The sequence below is a fragment of the Pongo abelii genome, chromosome 12 (genome assembly GCF_028885655.2).
Source record: "Pongo abelii isolate AG06213 chromosome 12, NHGRI_mPonAbe1-v2.0_pri, whole genome shotgun sequence".
Classification (NCBI taxonomy): domain Eukaryota; kingdom Metazoa; phylum Chordata; class Mammalia; order Primates; family Hominidae; genus Pongo; species Pongo abelii.
This window is the reverse complement of record NC_071997.2, coordinates 56706663-56733891: the sequence shown is the minus strand read 5'-3', so window position 1 is coordinate 56733891 and position 27229 is coordinate 56706663. Positions and strand designations below refer to the sequence as shown.

The 27229-nt window shown below is 44.1% G+C and overlaps 1 protein-coding gene and 1 long non-coding RNA gene across 10 annotated transcripts in view; both read right to left on the bottom strand.

Moving 5' to 3' along the window:
• The window catches only part of EVA1A (eva-1 homolog A, regulator of programmed cell death), a 150417-nt gene that overhangs the window by 41723 nt on the left and 81465 nt on the right, over nt 1-27229 (bottom strand). For 2 of the 9 annotated variants that reach the window (XM_063713584.1, XM_024242807.3), the window contains exon 1: nt 25024-25159. The exons of 1 other annotated variant lie outside the window; for it this stretch is intronic. Coding sequence is in view for 4 of the 8 variants with exons in the window: in XM_009237145.4 (XP_009235420.1) it covers nt 25024-25237; nt 25574-25597 (238 nt within the window). In the remaining 4 variants the exon portion in view is untranslated. Of the gene's footprint in view, nt 1-25023; nt 25238-25573; nt 25663-27229 lie in introns of those variants that run through there. 6 more of the 9 variants (XM_009237145.4, XM_002811855.6, XM_063713583.1 and 3 more) reach the window with 6 other exon arrangements.
• Nucleotides 22837-25015, bottom strand: LOC134759696 (uncharacterized). Its single transcript, XR_010136268.1, has 2 exons — nt 24627-25015; nt 22837-23058 (listed from the first exon to the last, which is right to left on the bottom strand). It is a non-coding gene; the product is annotated as an uncharacterized LOC134759696 (long non-coding RNA).

Sequence of the window (27229 nt, the reverse complement as noted above, 5' to 3'; positions counted from 1 at the left end):
TGTTGGATGCATAGTTTGCAAATATTTTCTCTCATTCTGTAGGTTGTTTGTTACTCTGTTAATATTTCTTTTGCTCTGCAGAAGCCTTTTAGTTTAATTGGATCCCATTTATTTCTTTTGTTTCTGTTGCTTTTGGGGTCTTAGTCACAAATTCTTTGCCTCAGTCAATGTCTAAAAGAGTTTTCCTAGGTTTTCTTCTAGAATTCTTATGGTTTCAGATATTATATTTAAATCTTTAATCCATCTTGACTTAAATTTTGTACATGGTGAGAGATAAGGATCCAGTTTAATTCTTCTACATGTGACTATCCAATTTTCCTAGCACCATCCACTGAATAGGGTATCCTTTCCCTAGTTTATGTTTTTGTGTGCCTTGTCAAAGATCAGTCCAGAATCTCCAAGGAAGTCAAACAAATCAGCAAGAAAAAAAAATCCCATTAAAAAGTGGGCAAATGATATAAATAGAAATTTCTCAAAAGAGGATATACAAATGGCCAACAAATATATGAAAAAATGCTCAACATCACTTATCATCAGGGAAATGCAAATTAAACTCACAATGAGATATCACTTATCCTCACTGGAATGGCCATTGTTAAAAAGTCAAAAAGCAATAGATGGCATGGATATGGCAAAAAAAAAAAAAAAAAAAAAAAAAGGGAAACTCTTGTTTATACACTGCTGATGGGAAGGTAAATTAGAACAATCTCTATGGAAAACCATATGGAGATTTCTCAAATAACTAAAAGCAGATCTACCATTTGATGAAGGAATCCCACTACTGGGTATCTACCCAAAGAAAAAGAGATCATTATATAAAAAGACACTTGCACACATATGTTTACTGCAGCACAATTCACAATTGCAAGATATGGAATCAACTTAAGTACCATCAACCAATGAACAAATAAAGAAAATGTGATGTGTATATAATTCATTCATCAGTTGAATGCCATAAAAAGAATAACATAATGTCTTTTGCAGCAACTTGGATAGAATTGGAGGCCATTATCCTAAGTGAAATAACTCAAGAATGGAAAACCAAATACCATGTGTTCTCACTTACAAGTAGGAGCTAAGCTATGGGTACACAAAGGCATACAGTGGTATGATAGACATTGGAGACTCAGAATGGGGAAGGGTAGAGGGAGTGAGAGATGAAAACCTACCCACTGGGTACAACGCACACTATTCAGGTGATGGGTACAGTAAAATCCTAGACTTTACCACTGTACGATTCATCCATGTAACCAAAAGATACTTGTACCTCTAAAGCTATTGAAATAAAATGTTTTTAAAAACCATGTCCCAACTATACACTATAAGAAACTATAAAAAACCTTTCTCTGATTATTTTCTCAGTGCTGGGATTAAAGGCGTGGGCCACCACGCCCAGCCATTGCCAGTATTGTTATATATGAAGTTAGTTTCTTATAGTGTATAGTTGGGACATGGTTTTTTATAGCCAAGGCGCACTGATTGCTTGAGCCCAGGAGTTAGAGACCAGCCTGGGCAACATGGCAAAACCCCGTCTCTATAAAAAATACAAAAATTAGCCAGGCATGGTGGTGCACATCTGTAATCCCAGCTACTCAGGAGGCTGAGGGGGGAGGATGGCTTGAGCCCAGGTGGCAGAGGTTGCAATGAACTGAGAGCATGCCACTGCACTCCAGCCTGGCGACAGAGCAAGACCCTGTCTTAAAAACAAAACAAAGCAAAAACACCCCCCCGCCCAAATAAAACAAAACACAAAAACAATATTGTCAGGTTTAAAGAAAAGGATAAAATTTTTATATTATGCAACCATTAACCAAAAGAAAATGAGTCAAAGTTGATATCTATTAAGTCTATAAAGTAGACTGTAGAGCCAAGAAAATTACCAGAGGGTCTTTGAAAAAAAAAATCTATAAAATTGACAAAACTTTAGCAAGACTGACCAAAAAAGAAAGAAGTTACAAATTACCAATATCAGAAACAAAACAGTAGATATCACTAACAGACCCTGCAGATGACTCAAAATAGTAAGGAAATACTAGGAACAACTCCTATACACATAAGTTTGACAATTCAGACAAAATGAACCAGTTCGTTGAAAAACACAAAGAACCACAACTCATCCAATATGACAGAGATAATTTGAATAGCCCTATAGCTATTAAAGAATTGAATTCGTAATTTTAAAACCCACCCCCCCAAAAAAAACAACTTCAGGCCTAGATGGTTTCACTAGAAAATTCTACCAAATGTTTAAAGAAGAATTAACACCACTTCTACACAATCTGTTCCAGAAAATCAAAGAGGGGATACTTCCCAATTCATTTCATGAAGCTAGCGTTACACGGATACCAACCCCAGACAAAGATAGCACAAAAAAAGAAAACTCAAAACCGTCAGGAACATAGATATAATTAAAAAAAATCCTTAGCACAGTATTAGCAAATAGAAGTCAGCAACGTACAAAAAGGATTTTTTTCATAATGACTTTTTATGACATGACTATATGGGGCTTATTTCAAGAATGCAAGGCTTATTCAAAAATCAATTGATGTAAACTGCCATTAGTAATAAGCTAAAGAAAAAAAGTCATGTTAATTGATGCAGAAAAATTTTTTCAAAAATTCAACACCCATTCATGATTTTTAAAAATTCTCAGAAAAATATGAATAGAGGGGAATTGCCTCAACTTGACAAAGAGCATCTACAAAAGACCTATAGCTAACATTATACTTCATCATGAAATACTCAATGTTTACTCTTTAAGATCAGAAACTACGTAAAGATGCCCACCCTCCCCACTCTTAACATAACACTGTAAGTTCTAACCATTACATTGAGGCAAGAAAAGGTACTAAAAGACACACAGATGAGAAAGGAAGAAATAAAACCGTCCCTATTTGCAGGTGATATGGCTGTCTATAGAGATCCCAAGGAATCTACCCAAAAAACCTCCAGGTATGCCCTGGACGTTTGTCCTTCCAAATTTCATGTTAAAATGTGTTCTCCAATGTTGCAGTGGGACCCGGTGGGAGGTGTTTGGGTCATGGAGATGGATCCCTCATGAATGGCTTGGTGTTGCCCTTGTGGTAAGGAGTGAGTTCTCATTCTATTAATTTATGCAAGAGCTGACTGTTTAAAAGAGCCTAGCATCTCTCTTGCTCCTTCTTACCATACAACATGCCTGCTGTCCCTTAGTCTTCCGCTATGAGTAAAAGCTTCCTGAGGCCTCACCAGAAGCCAAGCAGATGCTGATGCTATGCTTGTACAGTCTGCAGAATGATGAGCCAAATAAACATCTTTTCTTTATATTACCCAGCCTCAGATGTTCCTTCTGCAAACCAGACTAATACACCTCTTAAAACTAGTGAGTTTAGCCGGGTGTGGTGGCTCACACCTGTAATCCCAGCACTTTGGGAGACTGAGGCAGGTGGATCACCTAAGGTCAGGAGTTCAAGACCAGCCTGACCAATATGGTGAAACCCTGTCTCTACTAAAAATATGAAAGTTAGCTGGGTATGGTGGCATGTGCCTGTAGTCCCAGCTTCTCGGGAGGCTGAGACAGGAGAATTGCTTGAACCCGGGAGGCAGAGGTTGCACCACTGGGAGCCGAGATCACACCACTGCACTCCAGCCTGGGTGACAGAACGAGACTCCATTCCCCCCGATAAAAAATAAAATAAAATAAAACTAGAGAGTTCAGCAAGGTTGCAGGCAACATAAACTTACAAAAATCAACTGTATTTCCATATACTAAGAGTGAACACTAAAATTAAAAAATACAACACCATTTACTGTTGCCTAAAGAATGAAATACAGTCCTGCACCACATTAATGAAGTTTTGATCAATGACAGCATGTTGTATAAATGAGATCACAATATGCAACCTTTTGGGATTGGGTACATGAATATTTATAGCAGATGTATTTGCAATAGCCCCAAACCGGGAACAATTCATATGTCCTTCAAAGAGTAAATGTTTAAACAAACTGTAGTATATCTATACCATGTAATACTACTCAGCAACAAAAAAAGAACAAACTGTTGATACACAAGGCAACCTGGATGAATTCCAGAGGATTATTCTGAATTTAAAAATGCAATCCCAAAAGGTTGCATATTGTATGATTTCATTTATACAACATTCTTGAAATGACAAAATTACAGAAATAGGGAATAAATTAGTAGTTTTCAGAGGTTAAGGAAGGATTGGGGTGAGAAAGAAAGTTATTGTAGCTAAAAAATGGCAACATGAGAAATCCTTCTGATGATGCAAATATTCTGTATCTTGACGGTATCAATATCAACATCCTGGTTGTGATATTGTACCACAGTTTTGCACACTGTCATCACTGGGGAAACTAGCTAAATGGAACATGGGAGCTCTGTATTATTTCTTGCAACTGCATATACATTTAAAATTATCTCCAAAAAAAGTCTAATTAAAAATACATTTTAATGCATAATCTTTAGAGTCTTCCTGAACCATAATCTGCACATTAAATCTTGAGAAATATTGATCTAAAAGTTCAACCAGGATATTAGGGGAAATATCCTCTTTCTCATGAGGAACAGCTAAAGGGATAGAAAATGTTTTATCTTGGGAAATCCTGAAGAAAACTATGAGAGTTTTCTTTTTCCAGAATATGAAGTGACTATACACAAGAAATTAAACTTGGTGTGGTGCCAGTAAACAGAACACAGGCTGATGTACAAGAAAGTGCACAAGCTTCAGGATTAACCAAGCATGGGTTTAAACTCAAGCTCCACCATGCCCTATCTTTAAGACTAGACAAGTTAGTTAACCTCCCTGACCTCCCATTTCCTCATCTTTAAAATGAGGCTAATGATTCCCACCTCAATCCATCAATCAGCATCTAAGTAAAGAAATAGACACTGCTTCAGTATTTGCAGCAGAAGGAATTTAATGCAGGGAATTGGTGGCAGTGGTGAAGATAGAAATATAGGTTACAGGTGATAGAAAAGCTGAGATTTGAAGATTATTGCAATAGATAACAAAGTCAAGACTATAAAGATTTTCTTAAGTTCATATAACCTTGCATACTTACTAAGGATCAGGAAAATGGGAAAACTAAAAAATTAAATAATTTTAAAAAATGAAAAATAAAACAATTAAGTTTGTATGACTTTAAAAAGATAAAATTAGTTGGAGTAAGGTCTTGGGATGGGGTCATGAAGTAATCAGATAATAGCAATAGTAGGCAGTGGGTAATTGAAGGCATAAAGGTAGGAGGCAATGTTGCCAGAGCCCAGGAGCCAGAGTCAACAGGAAGAACCAGGAACCATGGAGGACACTAATAGTGGGAGCTGGAGCCATGGAGGAGATGCAGACATTGCTGGCAGGGATGATTTAAGAAGGGAGAGAGGGAAGAAATACTCTGGTTTCCTCTTTTCACTACCTTGCAACTTTCCACACGTGCAGCAACCTTCCTCTAGAAGGAAAACACAGATATGGAGCCTGGGGAAGGCAGCCTTCCAGGTCAGTCCCTGTTTTCAAGGGCAAAGCAGGAATCAGAAGATAGACACACCTAGGTGTGGCACACTCACAGGGTGTTTGTGAGGATGCAGGGCTTGTAAGATACCTGGCACAGAGTAATAGGTGCTCAAGAAATGGCAATTATTATTTTTCAGTGCCAATGTTGCATGATGACATTTAGAGCCACATTTTCTCATCATTTCCTATCTGAATAGACGGAAGCACAAGCTGGGGCTCATGCCATGTAGACTTTGCCAAGAGTACTTATTTTTTCCAAATGAGCAGCACATCTGAGAAATGTGAAAAGCAGCCCTGTCCTAAAGTTTCATTGTATAAAGCAAATGTTGAGTTTCCACAGCTGCTGGCTTCAGCCTACCCAGAGGAATAGTTTTCATGAAATATTAATCTCGAAAAAAGCCACACTGGGGTAAGCTTGCACAGTAATTCAAGCAGCATGTGCAAAATTTATTTAGCGTTTGGCTGGGCATGGTTTTAATTATGTGAAGTCTTCAGAATGAGAAGAAAGTGATTGAAGATGTTTAACTAAGTCAGTCATGGAGGCTGTGGATGCTCCAAGACTCTCTCCAACTTTGGTTTATTTCTGCAGTCCCCAAACTATAAACACAAAGGAAGCTCACCTGCCTCCTCTTTTCTCTACAGTGTTCATAGTATCCTGAAGATTCCAGTCACACAGGCTCAAACCTGAGGATCACCCTGGACCCTTCCTCTCCCTTGCTCAGAAAATCCTACCTCCTATCCTTTCTAACCCTCCATCCCACTGTCACTCCCCTAACTCAGAAATTTCTCTCCTTTCTTCCCCCGTGCACCCCAATCTCATATAGTGGTGTGATATGATTTGGCTCTGTGTCCCCAACCAAAGCTCATCTTGTAGTTCCCATAATCCCCATGTGTTATGGGAGGGAGCCCGTGGGAGATGATTGAATCATGGGGGTGGGTCTTTCCCATGCTGTTCTCATGATAGTGAATGGGTCTCACGAGATCTGATGGTTTTAAAAATGGGAGATTCTCTGCACAAGCCCTCTCTTTGCCTGCTGCCATCCATGTAAGATGCGACTTGCTCCTCCTTGCCTTCTGCCATGATTGTGAGGCCTCCCCAGCCATGTGGAACTGTAAGTCCAATGAACCTCTTTCTTTCGTAAATTGCCCAGTCTCTAGTGTGTCTTTATCAACAGCGTGAAAACGGACTAATACATGGTGCCAGGCTGAGCATTTGGAAACAGTGTTCTAACAATGCCACTCATCTGTTCCAAAATTGCCAAAGGATCCACACTGCCTAGAGTGAAATTCAAATGTGAGCCTGTAAATCAAAGCGATTCGTGAGTTCTTCCCAACCTATGTTTCCATCACAGCCCAACATCAGGCAAACAGAACCACTCTCTTCTCTGTTCATTTTCCACTTGGTTCTACTTCTGGGTTTTGCTCTGTTTGGCATGTGTTTTCCTGCATCACTGCATTTCCAAGTCTTACCCATCCTTCAAAGTTCATGTCACATCACCTCCTGCAAGAACATTCTCTGATCCTCTCCTGCATGCATAATCACTCCCTCTTTTGGACTCCTGCAACCCTGTGTGCCACTCTTTCGCATTAAGTAAAAGTATGTGCTTTTCATATGTTTCCATTGGGTGATCAGGTCTTTGAAAATAAGGCCCTTACAGATTCACCCTTCATGGAGAAGACGTAGGGAGACCCAAGAACTTGGAGTTTGGCTGGTTTGTAGGAAATGTAACAAAGTTTGGGGGAATAATTTTGGAAAGGTAGGTTGGAATCATATTGTGACTCCAGGGTAATAGTTTTAACTGCTTGGGAGTCATCTGCAGACGTATGAAGCTAGATGAGGCAATCCTGAGAAAAAATATCAAATGTGAAGGGAAAGTGCCCATTCCTGGAACCACAGGGAACATTAGCCTACAAGTGTCCACTGGAAAATAAAATATCATGGAGACTGGCAGGAAATGGCTGTATAGAATGGAAGTCAGTCACGACATCCATACCACACTGGGCATAAAAAGAATTTTAGCCCTGTTGGTCAGCCACAATACATGTGCTTGAATAATTCTGACTGAATCCTGTATGGCCTTTTTTTCTCTAGAATTGCAAATAGGGAAGACCATGCTGACAGACATGTGGATCCTTAATTCAGGACATTTTAAAAAGGCAATCACTTGCCCACGTTCTATTTCTAATCAGTGGAGCCTCCCAAGCCCAGTACACCAGAGACATCTACAAACATGTAGAACTCGCAAAAGTAACGCCTGACCAAGGAACACATGAATGGGAACAAGGAGCATTCCTGGTCATCTGATTTGTTTCTGTGTTGGCTTCCCAGTCCCAAAAGTGACTTCTAAGGTCATTACAATTATTAAAACCAGAGAACAAGCACAGGGACCCTGAGGAAGTCAGCAGGAGGTGAGTGGGTAGAAAAAAACAAAAAAAACCCTTGACCTGGAAGTCTAGAAGTCCAGAGCAGCACCCCCACCCCACCCCGCAAGGAGCTGGGGGGAGAGAAGTTCTGGGTGGGGATTGTGCCAGCCTCCCTGGGTGGGACCTGTGTGGCTTCTTGGGGAGGTGGGCGGCTTCTACCTGAGACCTTCCTAATCATTCCTCACCAGGGGGAACTAGTCCTACAACCACATAGGACCTGCCCTGTGTCAATTCAATTGAATTCAGCACAGAGAAATGGCTGAGCTCCCCGGAGGTGAAAGCCCTGACCTGGGCAGATGTTTACCTGATCAAAACAGGGAGGTCTTCCCAAGCCAGCCCTGCTAAAGATCCCACTTGAGACCACAATTTTCTTACACCTTATTCTAACACAATGGAGGTCAACTTATTCATTTCAAGGGTTCTAGAAATGTTTGATTCAAATTACATTTAAAAATGTTTTTAAAATGGTAAACACAGACAAGTGTGTGATACCAAATGTGAACAATCATAGACCCCAGTGGTTTACATGAGCCACGGGTTATAATATACTCATGCCCGCTTCAGAATAAAGGTTCTCCTGCCAAAACCATGAATATGTTTGAACACATGTAGATGTGTCATTAATTGGGAAAGCTGTAGTTCCAAAAAGATCTTCAACAGTTCAGATCCATGCAAGTATTCTTATGCTGTAAAACTGTATGAGCAAGTACACTACCATCACCCTGGCCCCCTAGCGCCATGCTCAATTAAAGGCCAGGAAGGGCTCAGGGACTTCCCTGGAATGTATGCTCTTATAAAGACATGATACTAAACTATACAGTAATATGTGACCACATAACATGTTGTACCATGGTAAGTATTACCAGTAGCATTATTATTGGTATTAATAGTATTACCAATAGCATGCTTACTTTGATCTTAGACTGATCAAGACCAACAGCAATGCAGGGCCATTCTATTACTTCAGTTGACGAAACTGACAACTGAAGTTTGAGCTTAAAATGCCAGATTAAACATGTTTTGCTGTGTTAAAGGCTTTAAGTGATTACTACAGAGAAACACTGGAGTTTCTAAAAAAAAAAAATTAATAACATAATTAACCTCTCATGATGATACAACATAATTTTGGGAAGAATTTTCTGCCAAAGATATAAATTAGTGAATCTAAGTGAAAGAATCTGTTCCTTTCCATTAGACCTCTTATAATTAAATAATTTTTACATAGTGTTAGTGAGTCAACATTAAAACCAATTCTTCCTATATTTATCTTTCATGTTTCTAGATCATTGAAATCAGATTAGCCTGAATCTGTAAGGTATCTGTTTAAAAGTGCTATAATTTCCAATATCTAGTTGTTGCATGTTGTACAGTCAATATAAAATACAGGGGTACACTTGAGAGTGAGAATGTCATGAGGCTGCAATGTTCATCCCAAACCCTCAATTTCAAATTTTCATAACATTCTCATTGTTTGCGTTAACTGTATGTTAAAAACTAAATTTATCAAGCTAATATATATAACAAAATGTTGGTTTGCTCTGTTATAGTCATTGATATTCCACATAAGATTTCATTGAAGAGTTTTAATGCTGAAAAGTTTCCAAAAATCACTGTAACATTTAATATATAGGAAAAACCCAAAATATGAAGCAGGAAAAGATGTAAGAAACAGATCTTTTTGGTTAGAAAGGCAGAAGTAGAAAAGAGTGAGAGTAATTCAACTCCAGATAGAAACTTGAGAATTTAAAAAAAAATGCTTTTTGAATTAATCAATGTAGCAGAAATAGTGTGTCCCTTGCTCCTGGAATTGGGAGAGGGGAAACTTTGGGACTGGAGAAACAGAGAAGGCCAGAGAGGAAGTTTTGCTTTCCCGATGAGAACCATCTTCCCATAGGCAAATAAGGCTTCTCTGTGGGAAGTAGGGCAGACCAAAGAGATGATGGTCAGTGGGTAGCCAAGTGTAGCCACTGATCATTAGGGACAGCGTAACTGAGGCGTCAGCATAACAGAAAGGAGGCCTTGTGCAGTGAGGTTTCTGGACTTGCGATAGAGAAAAAGTGATGACCAGACATGTGATTCCGGGGAAGGAGGCTAAAGAGAAAGTGCAGCCTGGAGGGCAGGAGCAAAGCACAGGACACAGAAATCATTCTTAATTGATGAAGCTCCTATTAATACAGGCATTTGACTGGGCACTGCAGTTACAAAGATAAATAAGCCTCAGTCAGTGTCTTCTAGCGGGAGGAGAGGTTGTTACCAAGGGGAAGCCCAAGGAATTACAAGGATGGCAGAGGAAGGGGTCATAGCTTCCTGGAAGAGGTACCCCCAGAGGTCAGTCTCAAAGAAGAAGTAGGAGTTAATCAAGCAGATAATAGCTGAGAATGGAGGGGGAGGAGCACCTCTCAACTCAAAGAGCATTCCTGGAGAAAGACACGATTTGAGAGAGAGAATTGTATAGCTGGGGAAGAGCAAGTGGATGAAAATGAGTGAGGCACAAAGTGAAACGAAGGGAAAGTGAGAGAGGAAACTGTTGAGGGGGCTGGGGCCAGGTCATGGGAGGCCTGGTGTGTTCTGCAAGGGTGCTCAGACTCTCTCCTAGCAGCAGTAGGAAGCCACTGAGGATGCTAAGCTGGGAAGCTGCACTCACACTTCCCTATTCAATTTCTCTACACTATTTGCTTGTGTGGCCTCCCATAAACATTCGCCAAGAGCAAGAACTATTTTTTTCGTCTTTTCACCTTTATATCCTTGGAGCTTAGCATAGTCCCCAGAATGCAACAGGAACTTAGCACTTATTGTTATATGAACTAATGAATGAATGAGCAAAGTGCCAAGTAGGGAAAGAAGAGGCTGGGGGGAAAATGCAGTGAATGAAGATGAGAGAACACTGTCAAATGCAAAGGCTAAGGAGTTAGAACAGAAATCCATCTGAAATATAGTAATAAAAGTATATGTAAATATAGACAAAATCTTCATGTCCTATGCAGTGTATATAGGAAGTGGATAGAAAAACTGACCATAGATGAAGACACCTTGGAGAAGGAACTGAACTGAGATCCACTCAGGGATCTTGGTCAGAGGAAGCTCCTGAATTCTTCTTGGGAAAGGGTCACGTTAGGGGTTGAATTGTGTCTTTCCCCCTAAAAATATGGGGAACTCCTAACTTCCAACACCTCAAAATGTGTCATTATTTGGAAATAGGGTCTTTACAGATTTAACCAAATTAAGACAAAGGCATTAGGGCGGGCCTCAACCCAATATAACTGGTGTTCTTATAAAAAGGAAATTTGGACACAGACACACACACAGCGAAGATGATGTGAAAAGACACAGAAGACAGCCATCAACAGGCCAAAAAAAAAAACACCTAAGCCTACCAGAAGCCATGGGAGAACCCTGGGACAGATCTTTCCCTAGAGCCTTCAGAGAGGGCATGGCCCTGCTGACATCCTGATTTTGGCCTTCTGGCCTCCAGAACCATGAGACGATACATTTCTATTATTCTAATTCTAAGCCACCCACTTTGTGATATTTTATTATAGGAACCCTAGGAAATGCACACAGGCTGGCAGTTAAAACAGATTAACACTTGCAGCCGACTTTGGTATTTGTCTTCCCTATGTGCATTCCCTTGTCCTCCTTGCTGGATGGGTCTCAGAAGGAACAGAGGGGAAAGAAGGGAGCTGCACAGGTTCATAGATGGAGCTTCATGCCACCCACCAGGTGAGGAGAAAAGATTCTGCATCTCAGGAATGGTACAGGCTTTGACACAAGACCCGGGTTAAATCTTAGCTCCATTTACCAGCTATATGGCTTTAGGCAAATGACTTTCAATTTTCAAACTTCAATTTGAAATAGGAAATACAACTTAACATTCTAAAGAATTCTTAAGAATTATGCTTAACAAGGAGATAATATATGTAATGCACCAAGCACGATGTCTAGTGACCAGCAGGTGACCTCCCAGATGTGCGCATGATTCTGAGTCACACACCCAGAATACCCAAGACTTTTTTTTCCTTCTCTGGAAGAATCAGTCCACTAAGCATTAAAGAAGCAACTAGACATGTTCTCATCAAATTGGTCTGCAGTCCTGTCATTTTTACTTTGGAGCACACCACAAACCATTTCTCCCCATCGTCCCTTCCTTAAGTTCCCTGAATTAAAGCAATAGCTCCTAACTGGCTCCCTACCTCCATTCTCTCCCCATCCTCCAATTCAGCATTCAGAGAGTCACCCACCAGAATTATCACTCTGGAGCAGGGGCTGGTAAACTACTGCTCATGGGTAAATCCAGCCCACTGCCTGTTTTTGTTTATAAAGTTTTATTATCACATAGCCACACTCACTCATTTGCATATTGTCTGTGGCTGCTTTTGCACTATAGTGGCAGAGGTGAATAGCTATGACAGACTATAGGTCCACAAAGCTTAGAATACTTACTATCTGATCCTTTACAGAAAAAGTCTACCAGGCCCTTGGTAAGTTGCCATTCCCTTCAGTGGCTTGCCTCTCATACAAAACCTACATTGAGTAGTTGGCCCTTGCCTGTCTTTCTTTCCTGGCTCATTTCTCTTTTATTTATTTATTTTTGAGACAGGGTCCCATTCTGTCGCTCAGGCTGTAATGCAGAAGCGTGATCTTGGCTCACCACCAGCTCTACTGTGCTCAAGGGATTCTCCCACTTCAGCCTCCCAAACAGCTAGAATTACAGGCTCACACCACCATGCCTGGCTAATTTTTTTGTTATTTTTGGTAGAGATGAGGTTTTGCCATGTTGGCCTGGCTGGTGTTGAACTCCTGGGCTCAAGCAATCTGCCTGCCTTGACCTCCCAGAGTGCTGAGATTACAGGCGTGAGCCACCCTGCCTGGCCTCCTTGCTCATTTCTTGCCACTCCCCTATGTCCCACTCTTGCTGACTGAGTCCCCCCAAACACCATGTGTTGCCTCCACCTATAACATTTCTACTCCCTTTCCGCATGAAAAAATTTCACATATTCTTCAAGATTATGTCTAAATGTCCCTTCCCTCCGAAGCCTTTCAGCCCTATTCAAGGGTCAGGCACTTCTTCCTTAGAGCTCCCTTAGCACCCTGTGACATCCCTTCAATAGACAGCATGTTGTAGAGAGTGAATATGCGTCTACAGATCTTTCTTCTTTACTGGACACCCCCAAGCTAAACCTCTCTCATTCCCTCCTAGAGCACTCTGTTCTTGTCCAGGATAGCAGTTACCAGTTTGCAATCATCATGTATTTTTATCTGTGTATTTACTTCTTGAATGCCCATCCCCTAATAACTGTGAGCCCCGAGAAGGCAGGAACTAAGACTGTCAGAATCACCTTCACTTTACCATCACCTAGCCTTGAGCCAGCCACATAGTTGTTCAAATTATTAAATGAACTGATGACTGGCTAAATTAAAACTATATATATATATATATATTTTACTAATAAATCAAATACAACTGAAAGATAATCTAAGGTATCACAGCTGTTGCTTTATGGGCACACAGGGTACTGCCTCCCAAACCCTTTTGCACCCTGCCACAATCCAGAAGGTTGGATGGGCAGAAGCACCAGTGATAGCTTAGATGTGGATATCTGACACATGTATACAGCCCTGTGCACTCATTTGTGGGAATCAGTGTGGAACATGTACATAGGTCTTTTTCATGGCAGAAAATTCAGACCCAGTGGAATAAGAACAAAGCCAAGTACGGGATTATGTAACTTCACTGAGCCACATTTGTGCGGAGCCACACAGCATCCCAGCCACACCTTCCTGGGGAAGCACTTCCACCACTCCTTGTCTACTGAGGAAAAATGGGGCGAAACACCTGCAGCTTCTTCCCTCTGATGGAAGAAAGAGTCCCTAAGGAGAGTGCCCTGTCTGTCCATCACACCCACACCCAGCCAAAGGGACTCTGCACATGCCCACATCCAGGTGAGAGACCTGGCTAGGAGGAGAGTGGGGAGGGGTCTGGCAGGGATGATGCCTTCCTTGCCTCCTACAGTGTCCTCCAGTACCTTCAAGCTGTCCTCCAGGGAACCTTCAAGCTGGAAATGTGACTCTTGAATGATGCACTGTTTACTTTTCCTGATACCTGAAGGCTCAAGATCAAACAAATAATTCAGCTGAGCTGCTGCTTTGTGTGGGGAAAGAAAAATACCCCAAGGCCATTTCCCGTGTGGCCTTTTGGATTCAGGATGGTGCCCTTTGGGAGAGTGCTTTCCATAAAGGCCCTCTGTGAAGGTGTGTGCATTTCACTGAGATGTTTCCAAGAAGAGCAAAGATGCCATTTCAACCAACGCAAATATTTGAAGTTGACAGCCAAACTCTAATTCCAGCCCTGAGCCTCAGGGATGTCAGCATCACGAACATGAACCAAAGCAAAGCTGAATTTCTTGTTTAAGTCAAGCTTTTAACCCTCTATGGTATCTGCCTCTGGTCTGAACAAAAGAATCTTAGGTATGAAAACAGAGATTGTCTTTGCCCCCAGATAAAAACATCTTCTGGGATGGCTTCTGGGAGGCTCTGGGATGCAGCCTCTAAGCCTGGTAACAAAGAATTCATAGGAAATGCCCCTATTTTTCCATTAAGAACTTAAATGGCAGTGGTCAAATCCTGTAGGGTCATTCCAAGCAGAGGGTTGTCACTCTTATTCCAAGCAGAGGGCTGTCCAGCAAATCTTATAATGGACCTTTCATTTCCTACAAGATCTAAACAACTCTCTGTCTTCTCTCATATATTTGCCTTCATCCCCAACTACATTTCCCTTTGCTCAGAGAAGCAGGTGTCTCTTCTCCAGACCAAAGCTGGTGTCTCCTCCCCACAAACCCACTATGCTCTAGGTCCTCTTCCTTCCTCCTAAAACCTTGGTGCTGCTGCCATCCTTCCCTCCAGGTATCTACACAGCAGATGCCAATTCCCCATGCCTGAAGTGGAGCTTCAGCACATCATGCTCTATTGAAGAATACTTTGAAGGCAAATTGTGTGGATGATATACTCAACGCACCTGAATTTGACATGGTCTGGACTTAACAACAAGTGATAAGTCACCACTGGGCATTGTGAAAGAAATTTTCTCTGCTCCACCTAATAAAAGCTGAAGACCTGAAACACCTATCCAGAATTTCTTTAATGATGTCCAACTATCAACATGGAAGTCATCCAGAATATGAAGAGAAATATTAGAAATCTGTGTGGAAAACAGAAGCGAACATGGAGACACCTCTCCCAGCGTGCATAGTCCATTTGTGGCCACTCTATAATATGTGCTGTTCGAGCAGGCACGGTGGCTCATGCCTGTAATCCCAGCACTTTGGGAGGCCAAGGAGGGCAGATCACGAAGTCAGGAGTTTGAGACCAGCCTGGCCAGCATGGTGAAATGCTGTCTTTACTAAAAATACAAAAAATTAGCCGGGCATAGTAGCGTGTGTCTGTAATCCCAGCTACTTGGGATGCTGAGGCAGGATAGTCACTTGAACCCAGGAGGCAGAGGTTGCAGTGAGCCAAGATCGCGCCACGCATTCCAGCCTGGGAGACAGAGCAAGACTCTGTCTCAAAAAAAAAAAAAAAAAAAAAAAAAAAAAAGTGCTGGTCTTTTCCATCTTTAAAACACTGTCTCTACCTAATACCTCTAGCTGCTGTCTTTTCTCGCATGTTACTTTCATAGACAAGCTTCTAAAAACAATTGCTAAAGTTTGGTATGTCCACTTCCTCACCTCACATTTGTTCATTAGCTCCTCTCATCTGTTAGACTCCCCTCATCTGTTAGACTCCTCTCACCAAGTCGTCAATAGCTTTGGAATTTCCAAATCCATGGACATTTCAGATCTCTCATTCTTCCATATCATTTGAAGCTGTTGATCCCCCTCTCCTGAAAACTCTCCTCTTTCGCATCCCAGTCTCCCATTTCCTCCTGCCTTTCTGCACATCCCCTTCCCTGTTGACTTCACTGGGTTCTCTCCTTCCTTCCCTGAGGTCAGTGTCGTGCCCTAGTACCGCCACTCTCGGAAGCAATCTGGCACAGGCCTGGCATCCTGATAGCTGACTTAAAATCCTGGGTCCATGACTTATAGCTGTGCGACCTTGGGAAAATTACTTACCATCTCTGTGCCTAGGTTTACTCAGCTGTAAAATAGGTAAAACAATAGTAGTCCTTCCTAACAATGGTTGTCGAGAGGATTAATACACATAAAGTGTTTAGAACATACAGTATATACTTAATAAACATTAGCTATTATAATTCCTCTTCCCATACTCCATAACCCTCTGTAAGCAACTGATCCATGCCATGACTTCAATACCTTTGGTTAAAGTTTGTTTGTGGGCCGGGCACAGTAGCTCATGCCTGTAATTCTGGCACTTTGGGGGACTGAGGCAGGAGGATCGCTTGAGGCCAGGAGTTCAAAACCAGCCTGGTCAACATAGTGAGACCCTGCTCTACAAAAAGTGTTACAAATTAGCTGGACACAGTGGCATACGACTGTAGTCCCAGCTACTCAGGAGGCTGAATCAGGAGGATCGCCTGAGCCCAGGGGTTCAAGTTCAAGACTGCAGTGAGCTATGATTGTGCTGCTGCATGCCAGCCTGGGCACAAAGTGAGACTCTGTCTCTTAAAAAAAAAAAAAAAAGTTAGCTTTCTTGTAAATCTTGAAGACTTTTCTCCTGAATGTCAAACCTAGAAAACATCTGCCCGTTAGTCATCTCTCCCTGACTATCTTAATACTTCAAACTCAGCATATCTGAAACTGAGTTCATCATCCTTCCTATAAATGCTGCTCCCTCCTCCCCGTCCCTTCTCTCTCCTAATGAATAGCCCCACTATCCTTCCCACTGGCTGCCAGGCCAAAATGTCAGAATCATCCTAGACTCCTGACCCTCCCTTACTCCCCCATTCAATCAGTCACCAAATCATGCCAACTTTATTGCCAAAGGCTTTCTTGAGTCTGCCCAATTCTCCACCCTAGTTACCAGTGTCTTATTAGAAACTCATTATTTCTCACCTAGATGACAGTAAGTCACAACAATATTAAAAATAATACTGGCCACTAGTATGACTTGCCAATTACAAATAAACCACTGTAGTAGACATTTCGCATACTTCATTGTATGTAACCCTGACTACCATGCATGCCATCCATAAGGGAGGAAATAGAGTCCGCTGTTTTCAGATAAGACAGAGGCTCAGAGACATTTGCTAAACAGCCCAAGTTATAGGGAGTGTGGCTGGGAAGGAGGCTGAGATGTATCTGACTCCAAGTCCCAGGCTTTTTCATCCCCTCAACTGCAATAACATGCTAACTGGTCTTCTTGCCACCTATCTTATTCTTCTCCAATATTTACTCTATTGCCAGAACAGTATTAGAACAAAACTTTGACCCAGTCTCTCCTCTGTGTGAAATCCTGCAGTAGCTCCCCACTATCTTCAAAGTAAAATTCCAATTCTCTAGCAAATCCAGATGTGATTACCTTGCCCCTTCACAGGCTGACTTCCTTTGTCCTCAGCCATGCCTATCTGCCTTCCCTCCTTGAAGCAGCCCTGGCCTGCTCACCTGGACATGCTGGACTTCTCACCGGCCAGTCTGCCTAGGCTCCACTTCTCCTCTCAGCAGCCTGGATGCCCCATCTCAGCCTCTTTGATGAATGTTGTCTTGGACTCACCTGCTCTCCAAGCTGAGTTCAGATGTCCCTCCTGTGGATGCACATAGCACCCTGTGATTGCCTCTAGTGTGGTACTTTAGGGTAGTACAACATTCACTGATTGAGCATCTACCATAGGCCAGTTTACAGTAAGCTCTGGTGATTTGGGAATCAACAAGACATATGTCCTGATTTCAGAGAGCTTACTGTAATGAGAGATGGAGAGCAAAACATTGCATTACTATCTCTGATTTCCTCGTCTGTCTCCACACTGGATTGCTGAGCTCCTTGGGCACAAACAGTATCTTGTTCATCCCTGTTTCCAGAGCCTGGAAGTACACCTGGCACACAAGGGTGTCAGTAAGTGTTGGCAGCTTGAGCTGAGCAGACACACCAAGGCCACCAAGCTGTCTCTGTGAGCAGATTAGCATACCCACAGGAACACTTTTACTTTCATGTGTGTCTTTTTCAGACTAAATGCCCAAGTCATTGTCTTCTGAAGTTCCATGAGATCCTACAGTGCATCCTGCTTTTGACATGCAGCAGGGTCTAACACTGGAGAATGTCCAGGCCAACCATTCCTGCCCTGTGTGACTGACCCACTAGGAGATTAAAGGACCGAGGCCTCATAGCAAGTAAATGGCATTGCTGACTTTCTTCCAGTGCTCATTCCGCCCACTCTCAGGTTCATAGAGACATCTCAGTGCAGCAAAGGATGCCACTGTCAGAGGTTGCTTGGCCAAGTGGCACTCAGGATGGGGGAACTCAGGAAAGAAATGCACGCTTCTTCCAGTAACAGGCCCTACCCGCCTCCTCCCATGGGCTGCCATGGCCTGTCTTGTCTTGACAAGATGAGCATGTTTGTGGAGGTGCCCAGAGAAAGACAGCTTTAGGCAGCCCTTTTGATCGAAGTCCCCTTGCAGAAACAAGATCCCCTGAAGTCTGTTCCCTGCAGCTACCGCTGGCCCCATCTGAATGACAAGGGCAGGAGGGGGCAAGGCAAAAGGGGAGAGGCTTAAATTACAGCAGGTGTTTTGTAAAAAGTCTTCTTTTCCTTGCAAGTTTATGGTTGCTTCTCTACTAAGCAGCATTTCCCCCTCCTCTCACCATGGAGGGCAAAGTGCAGGCTGCCTTGGTGATCAAAGAGGGGGCAAGAGGAGGAAGAGAGTTTTTGAACCCCAGAACAAAGAGTGTCTCACTGCCCCCAGGCACAGCCTCAGACGCCAGGATGGGGAGAAGGAAAGGTGGAAAAGCAGGGAGGAAATGGCCATTCCTATCCCAACCACAGCAGCCCACACTCTTTCACCTTCTTTTTCGAAAACAGATTTTCTAAAAGTATCTTTGATGATAACAGCTCTCTGGAGACTATCTGGAGCGGGATAAAGGGCTCAGAGTTTGGTGCCCTGGACTTGATCCTGGCTCTGCCTTTTAGTTGTGGGTATGACCCTGATTCCTCCTGTAATACAGACCTCAGAGGGTGTTTGTCAGGATCCATGCAATAAAGGCAGCTAAAGCCCCTAGCACAGTGCCTGGCACTCACCCCAGGTTATAATTGATCTCTAGGAACCACTCCTGGGACCACTTCACTGGAGGAAGGATGGTCCCCAGAAGAGAGGATTCTTCTCCCTGTCTCCATTCCCTGATCCCTGGCTGGATTGAGTCTTCTTCTCTACTCATATCTTCTCTGTCATGGCACTAATCCACCATACTGTGTTGTCTGTTTTTTTGTCTATCTCTTCCTTCAGACCATGAGCATCTTGAGGTCCAGGAATGGGACGTCCATGCTAGAGCATTCATTCACTCATCTATCACTTACTAAGTGCCTCCTATGTGTCAGGGGGTCACTAAGTGGCGAATAAATGAGTAAAGCCTGGGGATGACCTATAGAAGGACCTACATCAATTGTCTAATCAATAAGCATATGCACCCATCCTCTGTGGGGAGCTCAATGCAATCAGCACATGCAAATGGCTTTGGGCTCAAAGAGAGACTGCAAATGGGAATGCAATTCCCAGGAAATGTGTCAATCCTAATAGCTGTTGATCTGCTGGATCACAGGCTGGATTTTATGTGAAACAAACTTTAGCATCAAAACTCAATCTCTCTCTCTCTCTCTCTCTCCCACCTCCCCTTCCTTCCCTCTGTTTCTCCATCCCTTTCTAAGTCTGGAGAAATTTAGCAATGGCTTAGCAATTTATACAGACTTTTGGATGCTCTAAAGGTAAAACCCAGACTCTGGAAGGGCCACTCACATAGCTCATCAGCTAGGACTTTGAAAAGAAAACAAAACAACTACCCACAATCTCCCAGCTCAGCTTTGTTTTTGATTGTGATTTCTTTGCTTACTAGAGACAGTGTCCCTCCCTGACCCATGGGCTCTGGTTCCACTGCCCCAGGAGGAAACAAGGCCAGCAGAGACAAGAGGCAGAGCCACTATTCAAAGAGCTCAGCAAACCTGAGCTTTAAATGCCCACTCCATTGTCTCAAAACAGTACAGAGACATACTGCTGCACTGGTAAAATGTCAAAGTCACCTCCCCAGTCCCATCTCCACCCTCCAGTCCCCACCATATGCCTACATGTCTTCCAGGCCCTTTCTTGACTCTTACACATGCTGTTTCCTATCTGTAATGCTCTTTAATCACCAGTCCCTTCAAACCCGCCAAGCTCCCGCCTACACGTTAAGGCCAAGCTCAAACATCCTCTTCTCTCTGATGCCTTTCCTAACTCTTCTAGTGGAGACGGGTGCTGGTTCCTTTGAGCTCCCAGTTTGCTGCTCAGATGTCTTATTCTATTTAACACACTCTGATGATCTATTCACATGTTCATCATATGTCATGGACTGCAATCTTGATGGTACAAACCAGGTCTTCATCTTTGTGTCTCTGGCACCTGCACAGAGCTACGTATTGCACGTGTATTCCAAGTCCACGCTAATACCTCAAGGTTCTGCCACCACTCTAGTCTGAGACCAAATGCCCTTTACAGCACTAAACAGGGTTTCACACAGAGTCAAACAACAGAGTGCATTTCACAGAGAATACAGCTCAAGACGTAAACAGGGCAAAGTGTATCTCCCTAGAACTAGACACACAAAGCAGGGGCCAGCTTCATTAGAAAGTCTGCTGCAGGTCAGTTAAGAGGTGCTACCCAAAGTGGCAGCCAACAAAGTGTGACATCAGAGGCCTCAAGACCTGGCACCAAGCCTGACATTCCCCTGACCTTTCTACCCTGGGCTAGTTTATCTTCTGTGCCAAGCTATAAAAGCCTCAGTATAAATACAAGTGATGCCCAAAGATCTTGGGTCTAACTTTCACTCAAGTCATTAATATCCTACAGGAATTTGTTTCTCAGGTCAGCCAGCTAGTAACCTAGGAAAGGGGATAATGCCAGGAGACAGTACGAGTCTGGTGTGGGAAGGGGAAGGCAGTGCTATAGGGCAGCGGTTCCCAACCTTTTTGGTTCCAGGGACCAGTTTCCTAGAAGACAATTTTTCCACAGATAAGGGGAGATGGTTTCAGGATGAAACTGTTCCACCTCAGATCATCAAACATTAGATTCTCATAAGGAGTGCACAAACTAGATCCTTTGCACATGCGGTTTGCAATAGGGTTCATGCTCCTATGAGAATCTAATGCAGCCGTTGATCTGACAGGAGGCAGAGCTCAGGTGATGGCCCTGTTCCTAACAGGCCAGGGACCAGCCAAGGGGTTTGAGGACCCCACCATGGGGATCTGAAGAGTCTTGGATGTCAATGGATAGGAAAGTTCTCACCCTACTCCACCCTCAAAAGCAGCACTTACTAGAATGTTTCCCTGGCCCCTAAAAAATCCACAAGGCTTTACACGTGCCACATTAGGTGACCTCATCCCACTGAAGTTTTGGAGACAACCTGCCAAAACAAGAAAACTCAGGGGGATTACAGCTGTGCAGGACAGCTGTGGAGGAAGCCAGAGTACACAAATGTGCAGGTATTTGTGTAAGGCAGTCTAGCCCACAGAGCAAGTGGCCCAGGGACTAGCAAGTGGGCTCGGTTTTCAAAGCCAAGGCTGCATTAGAAGCAATAGAAGATTCCAAGTTAGTTTAGTGATCAGTTGTAACCAAGTATCCAGTGTCAAACACAACTTACCCAGAGTCAGTGAGTGGCTCCAAATCTGCTTCTCCAACACCCCATATGGGTCATTAAATTCCCTTAGCCAGTTTTACCTTCAATAGATAAATGAGCCTTACAATACATGGAGAGAAGGTGTACTTTGCATCTGATCAAGTATAATGTGGGAGACTCAGCTGGTGGCATTTATTCATCCATCCCTCATCCATCAATTGGTTTCACCAATATTTATATGCTAGGTGCACACTGCAAAGGGCACATGCTCAGTAAGGACAAAGCTGAGGTCACAGAGTTTTTGACCCCAAGTCTGCACCTCTCTCCTCCAGGCAGGTGTGTGTTGACTCCATCCCCCCATCCCAAAAAAGTTAATCCTCTTCTAGCCCTGACTATGTACATTGGCTCAATTTAGCATCAAGATCAGTGGTGCTAGGAACTAACCCCAATGTCCTGCCCCTCTGTGGCTGGGGGCAGGGCAAGGAGGCAAGGAAAGGAGCAAGAGTTGTAAAAATGATGGCATAGTCTTAAATCACAAGTATGATGCAGGTGGAAAACCCAATGGACTTAGGCTCTCATTAATGCACTTAACAAACCTTATCTCACATTAACTGAGCACTTATTATATGCCAAGCACTGGGCTAAGCCCTTTACCCGCATAGTGTAAAGAGTATGTGTTTTGAAATCCAGATGTCTGCGTGAATCTTGGCCCTACCGCTCATTAGCTCCATGACTCTGGGGAAAGTGCTTAGCCTCTCTGTTCCTCTGTTTCTTTGTCTGGAAAATAGGGCAATACCAGTAGTAACTGTAAAGGACATTATAGGGTTTAAATGAGTAAAAACATATAAAATGCTAAACTTGAACCATGTCCTGGAATTAGGTAGGCACTCAGTATTAAGATGAATGATTATTATTCCATTAGTTAGTCATACTAGTCCGCAGAGAAGGTATGCTATTTCTTCTTACCAAGAAGACTTTGAGAGACTGAGTCAACTTGACCAAGGTCAAGTAATTAACTTTTAACAGAGTTAATAAGTGGCAGAACTGAGATTTGAACGCAAGAAGCCTAACGCCAAAGCCTGAAACCATCACTGTGAGCATCGACGGCACTGAGCTAGATTCTAAGTATGTAAGACCAGGGGAGAGATAAACAAAATACTATAAGAGACACATATTTATTTTTTTTAAAAAAAAGGAGGGGAGAGGGGAGGCTGAGGCTGAGGGTGAGGCTTTCCCCCAACCTGGGGCAGGGCAGGGAGCAACAAAACGGTCTGTAGGAACTGAAGAATGATGCTTCACCCAAAAGGTGACTTAACTTCTAGTCTCAAAGATTGATTGCCAGCCAAGGAGGAAGAAGGGCATTCCAAAAAGTCAGGACCTAGAATACCAAAAGAATAGTGGGTTGGGGGAATGTCAGGAACATTGAGGAAGTGGCATAAGGTGAGGCCAGTTGTGAAGAGCCATGTGTACAAGGTCGGGGGTTACATTTTATTCTGTAAAGACAGTGATTTTCAAACTTTAACATGCAGAGGAATTACCTTCAGTGCTTGTAAAACACCTGCAGATTCTCAATTCCCATCCCTTCTGTTAGCAATAGGGGACTAGCAAGGGTGCTAAGGCAATATAGCAGCATGACCTGCTGTGGATTTGGCAACAGAATTCTGGCACTGGAATGGAGGGAAAGACTGGGACAGAGACTGGTATCATCAGCCAAACTAGAGCAGATAAAAGGATGAGAGCTGGAAATAATGGCACTCTTCATGAAGTGATACATTAAACCTGGGCTTCTCAACCTCAGCACTATTAACATTTTAGGCTAGATAATTCTTAAATCTTGGAAGCGGAGTGGGGGAGGGGGCAGATGTCTTGTGCTATACAGGATATTTGGCAGCATCCCTGGCCTCTACCCACTAGATGAATAAGATCCTCTTTTACTTACATGATGACAGCCAAATATGTGTCCAGACATTGCTAGATGTCACTTGGGAAGTAAAATCAAAATTCCAGTTGAAAACCATTACTTTAAGCCCTAGCATCCCTGCTTTACAGATGAGGAAATCCAGCTACAGAAAGGTACAGAAAGGCACCAGCCAGGATTCAAGCTGGTGCTCTCACTCCAGGGCCTGGGCTCTTAGCCACTGCGCTTGACTGCCTTTATGGAAAGGAGATTCAAGCCAGCCTTCTGAACAGTATTACACATTTCGTGACAGACTGGATGACAAGAGGAGGATGAATTAATAAGGTTCAAAGGTGAAACCTCAGTGCTTGCCGCTGAACTCAGAGGACAGTAGATAATAAGTAGTTTGGGTTTGAATAAAATCAAGGTGTATTAGGTCAAAACGGAAAAAGCCTGGTCCCTTGTACCATGAGAAAGGAGGTGGGGGGGGGAGTTGGGGTGACGGTTCTTGCTCAGACTAAAAAGAAGAATCTTCTGTAGGGCTGGACTTGAAATGTGTGTGTGGTATAGACCAGCTAGGACCCAAATCCTGGCTGGGCCCTTTCCTAGCTAGCTGTGTGGCCCCATCTCATTTTGCCCGTTTGTGAAATAGGGGTAAGAGTCCCTAAACATAGGCTTGTTATGAGAACTCAGGCAGTTAATAAGAACAACATGGCAAGCCAGCACGATGTGGTTGGCACTCCTCTCCTTCCAGGACATGCTCATTTCCTCCATGCCCCAACGCGCTCCGTACTGCGTGCCAACACCTCCCCTTACCCCTCAATAGTAGGGGTGGGGACCCCCACGCAGACCTCCCAGATAGAGCAGCGTGGACTGTCTGCGCGCCCCTCTCCAAAAGCAAAGCGTCCCACTGGGACTTTAGGGGGCGCCAACAGCCTTTCACTCCCTGATCCACTCGGCTTTCGGGGTCTTGGGGGTCCCCAAATGCGCGCGGCGAGTTGGTTGCCTCCGAAACAAACCAGGTAAATAGTCCACGGTGCAGCACGTACGTTTATTTCTGGCAGGTCCTTCCCCCGCAGGCAGTCAGGCTCAGCCCAGCTCCCAGAGGCACAGGAGAGAAGCGCTAGAATTGGGAACGACCTGCTTTCCGAAGCTGGGCTGCAGAGGCAGGGAGTTGAGAGTTGTTCTATCCAGAAAGAAGCAGGGGGACGAGAGAAGAAACAGGAAAGTGGGATGAAGAGGAGGCAAAAAAAGAAAGCGCTGGGAAGCAGAGTTCCCTGTGGGACCCAGCCTACAACACCTGGGCAGGGGCTTGGGAACAAAGCAGCGGCTTCAGGTCAGAAGTGCTCTGGGTGTTTCCGAAAAGAGGGCGCTTCGGAGAAGCCGGAGCCCGCTGGGGATGCCGGGCGCCCCAGTGTTCAGGGAGCGCTCTCGGGCGCCTCTTACCTTTGCTGGGGCCCCGGCGTGCACTTCCGGGGACTGCGCTTGGGGCGCGCGGGGCCGAGCAGGGGGACCCGGAGCTGATCACTGAGGGGCGGACGCGACAAAGCGCTGCCCGGGGCTTGGGCCGGCACCAGCACCTAGGAAAGGAATCCCGGCAGAGGTGCCGCCGTGTCCCGGCCTGGGTGCTCACGGGCGGCGGAGCCAAACCCCGCAGAAGCTGGAGGAGCCCGAGTCAGTGGGAGGAAAAGGTTGTCTCATTTCCTTCGATCTCCCCCCTCCTCCACCCGCTTGGCTCCGGACCTGCCCTCCCTCTCCCCCGCCCCCTTCTGCAAGCCAGCGGCCCATGTGGGCGCCCGCAAGACGCGAAACCTGAACGGCTGCGGCGTGCGGGACCTCCCTCCGCGCCAAGTTAGTTCACGCTACCAACTCCTGCCTGCCTCCCCGCGCTGCCGACTGTCTGCAGGACCGGGGAGGTTCCTCATCGGCAGTCCCCAACCTATCCCGGTCTCCAGGCTTTCCCCCTGCTGGGACAAGCCCAGATTTGAAAGCAGACCTCCAAGCCCCTGCCAGCATCCATCCTCTCATTCCTGTCCCGTCGCCTGCTTTGAGCCTGTATTCAGCTACACAACTCAGACAGGAAATAACCACTTACTTTGTTAAATTTGATCAACTTTTTTTTTTTTTTTTTTTTTTTCTGAGTGGGAAGTTAAAGCCTGATGCATAATCTCAAAGGAATGTTCATTTTTATCGGAAGAAATGTAGCTGAGGCCTGTTTGGCCTTTCTCTTTCAGTGTTGGGGTTTTGTTTGTTAAAATCAACAAGTATTTATTGAGAGTGATGGGCGCTCAGCTGGGCGCTGGAAACGCAGAAACAACCAGAGGGACACCCTGTTCCTAGACAATCGTCATAGGGGATGAGTGCAGGGAGAGAACAGGTCCCGGGATGCAGTGGTCTCTTAAGAGATGGGTCACGGAGTGAAAGAGCCTTCTACAGAATCAAAATAAAAGCTTGGACAGAGGGAAGACGGAATAAGAAAGCCTTCAGGAGGCGGTCTAGCAAAGAGCACAGCCAGGGCAGTGAGTGATGGTGGGGAACAGGGAGGAAAATGTTGTGCCAGTCCGTTAGGAGAGGAGAGGAGCTCCTAGAAGCAGTGGGATGGAACTGACAAGATCTAATGACCAAGGGCTTCAAAGGGAGAAGATGAGGAGAGGATGAAGGAGAGAGGTGACGCCCAGGCCTCTGGCTAGAGTAGGCAGTGACCACGTGGATGACTAGAATCCCAGAGTACCTTCTGGAGCTGCTACTCCAAGTGTGGTCCAGAGACTGGCAGTACTAACACCACATGGAAGCTTGATGGAAATGAAGACCCTGGGGCCGCACTTAAACCACTGGATTAGTATCTGCAGCTTAACAAGATCCCTAGATGATTCAAATGTGCATTAGAATTTGGAAGCACTGCCCGCTAGACCACTGACTGTATATTATGCTGTATATTGGACTGATTGTGTATTAGACTATGGAGCCCTGGGTGTATATTAGAAACACCTGGGGAGCTTTAAAAACCAATAGGAGGCCCCAGCTCCACCCTCACAAATATTTCTTTAATTGTCTGGGGTGGAGCTGCCACATCAGTTTTTTTTCAGATGCTGTCAAGATGATCTCATACAGCCAGAGATGAGAGCCACTGTGTCAGACTTACTCAAGAGCTACTTCATTTTACCTTGAAATGCTGCTCTTCAAAAGGAAAACAACACCTATCTGTAGATGAAAATGTAAACACAGGTTATCCCACTCTCATGCAGAGGCAACTGGTCTGGTAGAAAGGGCCCTTGTTTCCTAAACTAATCAGGGAACAAGGTTCTAGCCTCAGACAGCACTAAATTACTCTCTGAACTTGAGAAAGTACTCCCCTCTCCGACCACTGTTTCCTTATCTGTAAAAAGAATACACACTTGCCTGACTCCAAATTCCACACTCTAGCATGCAAGGGCCATCATCAGAGCTCCCCCTAACTCTCCAGCTTTCCAGCTGGCATATGGAGAGGCTGTGTTGAGAAGCGGGGTTTCCTGATGTAATACTACATGTGTTAGCCAAGGGCACAGCCCTGTATGAATATCAGAGATCAGAGGTTTGTGTGCTGAGCACAGGAGGACACATACAATCAGTGCTCAGTAAATGTGTGTTGAATGAACTAATTAGTAAAGAAATA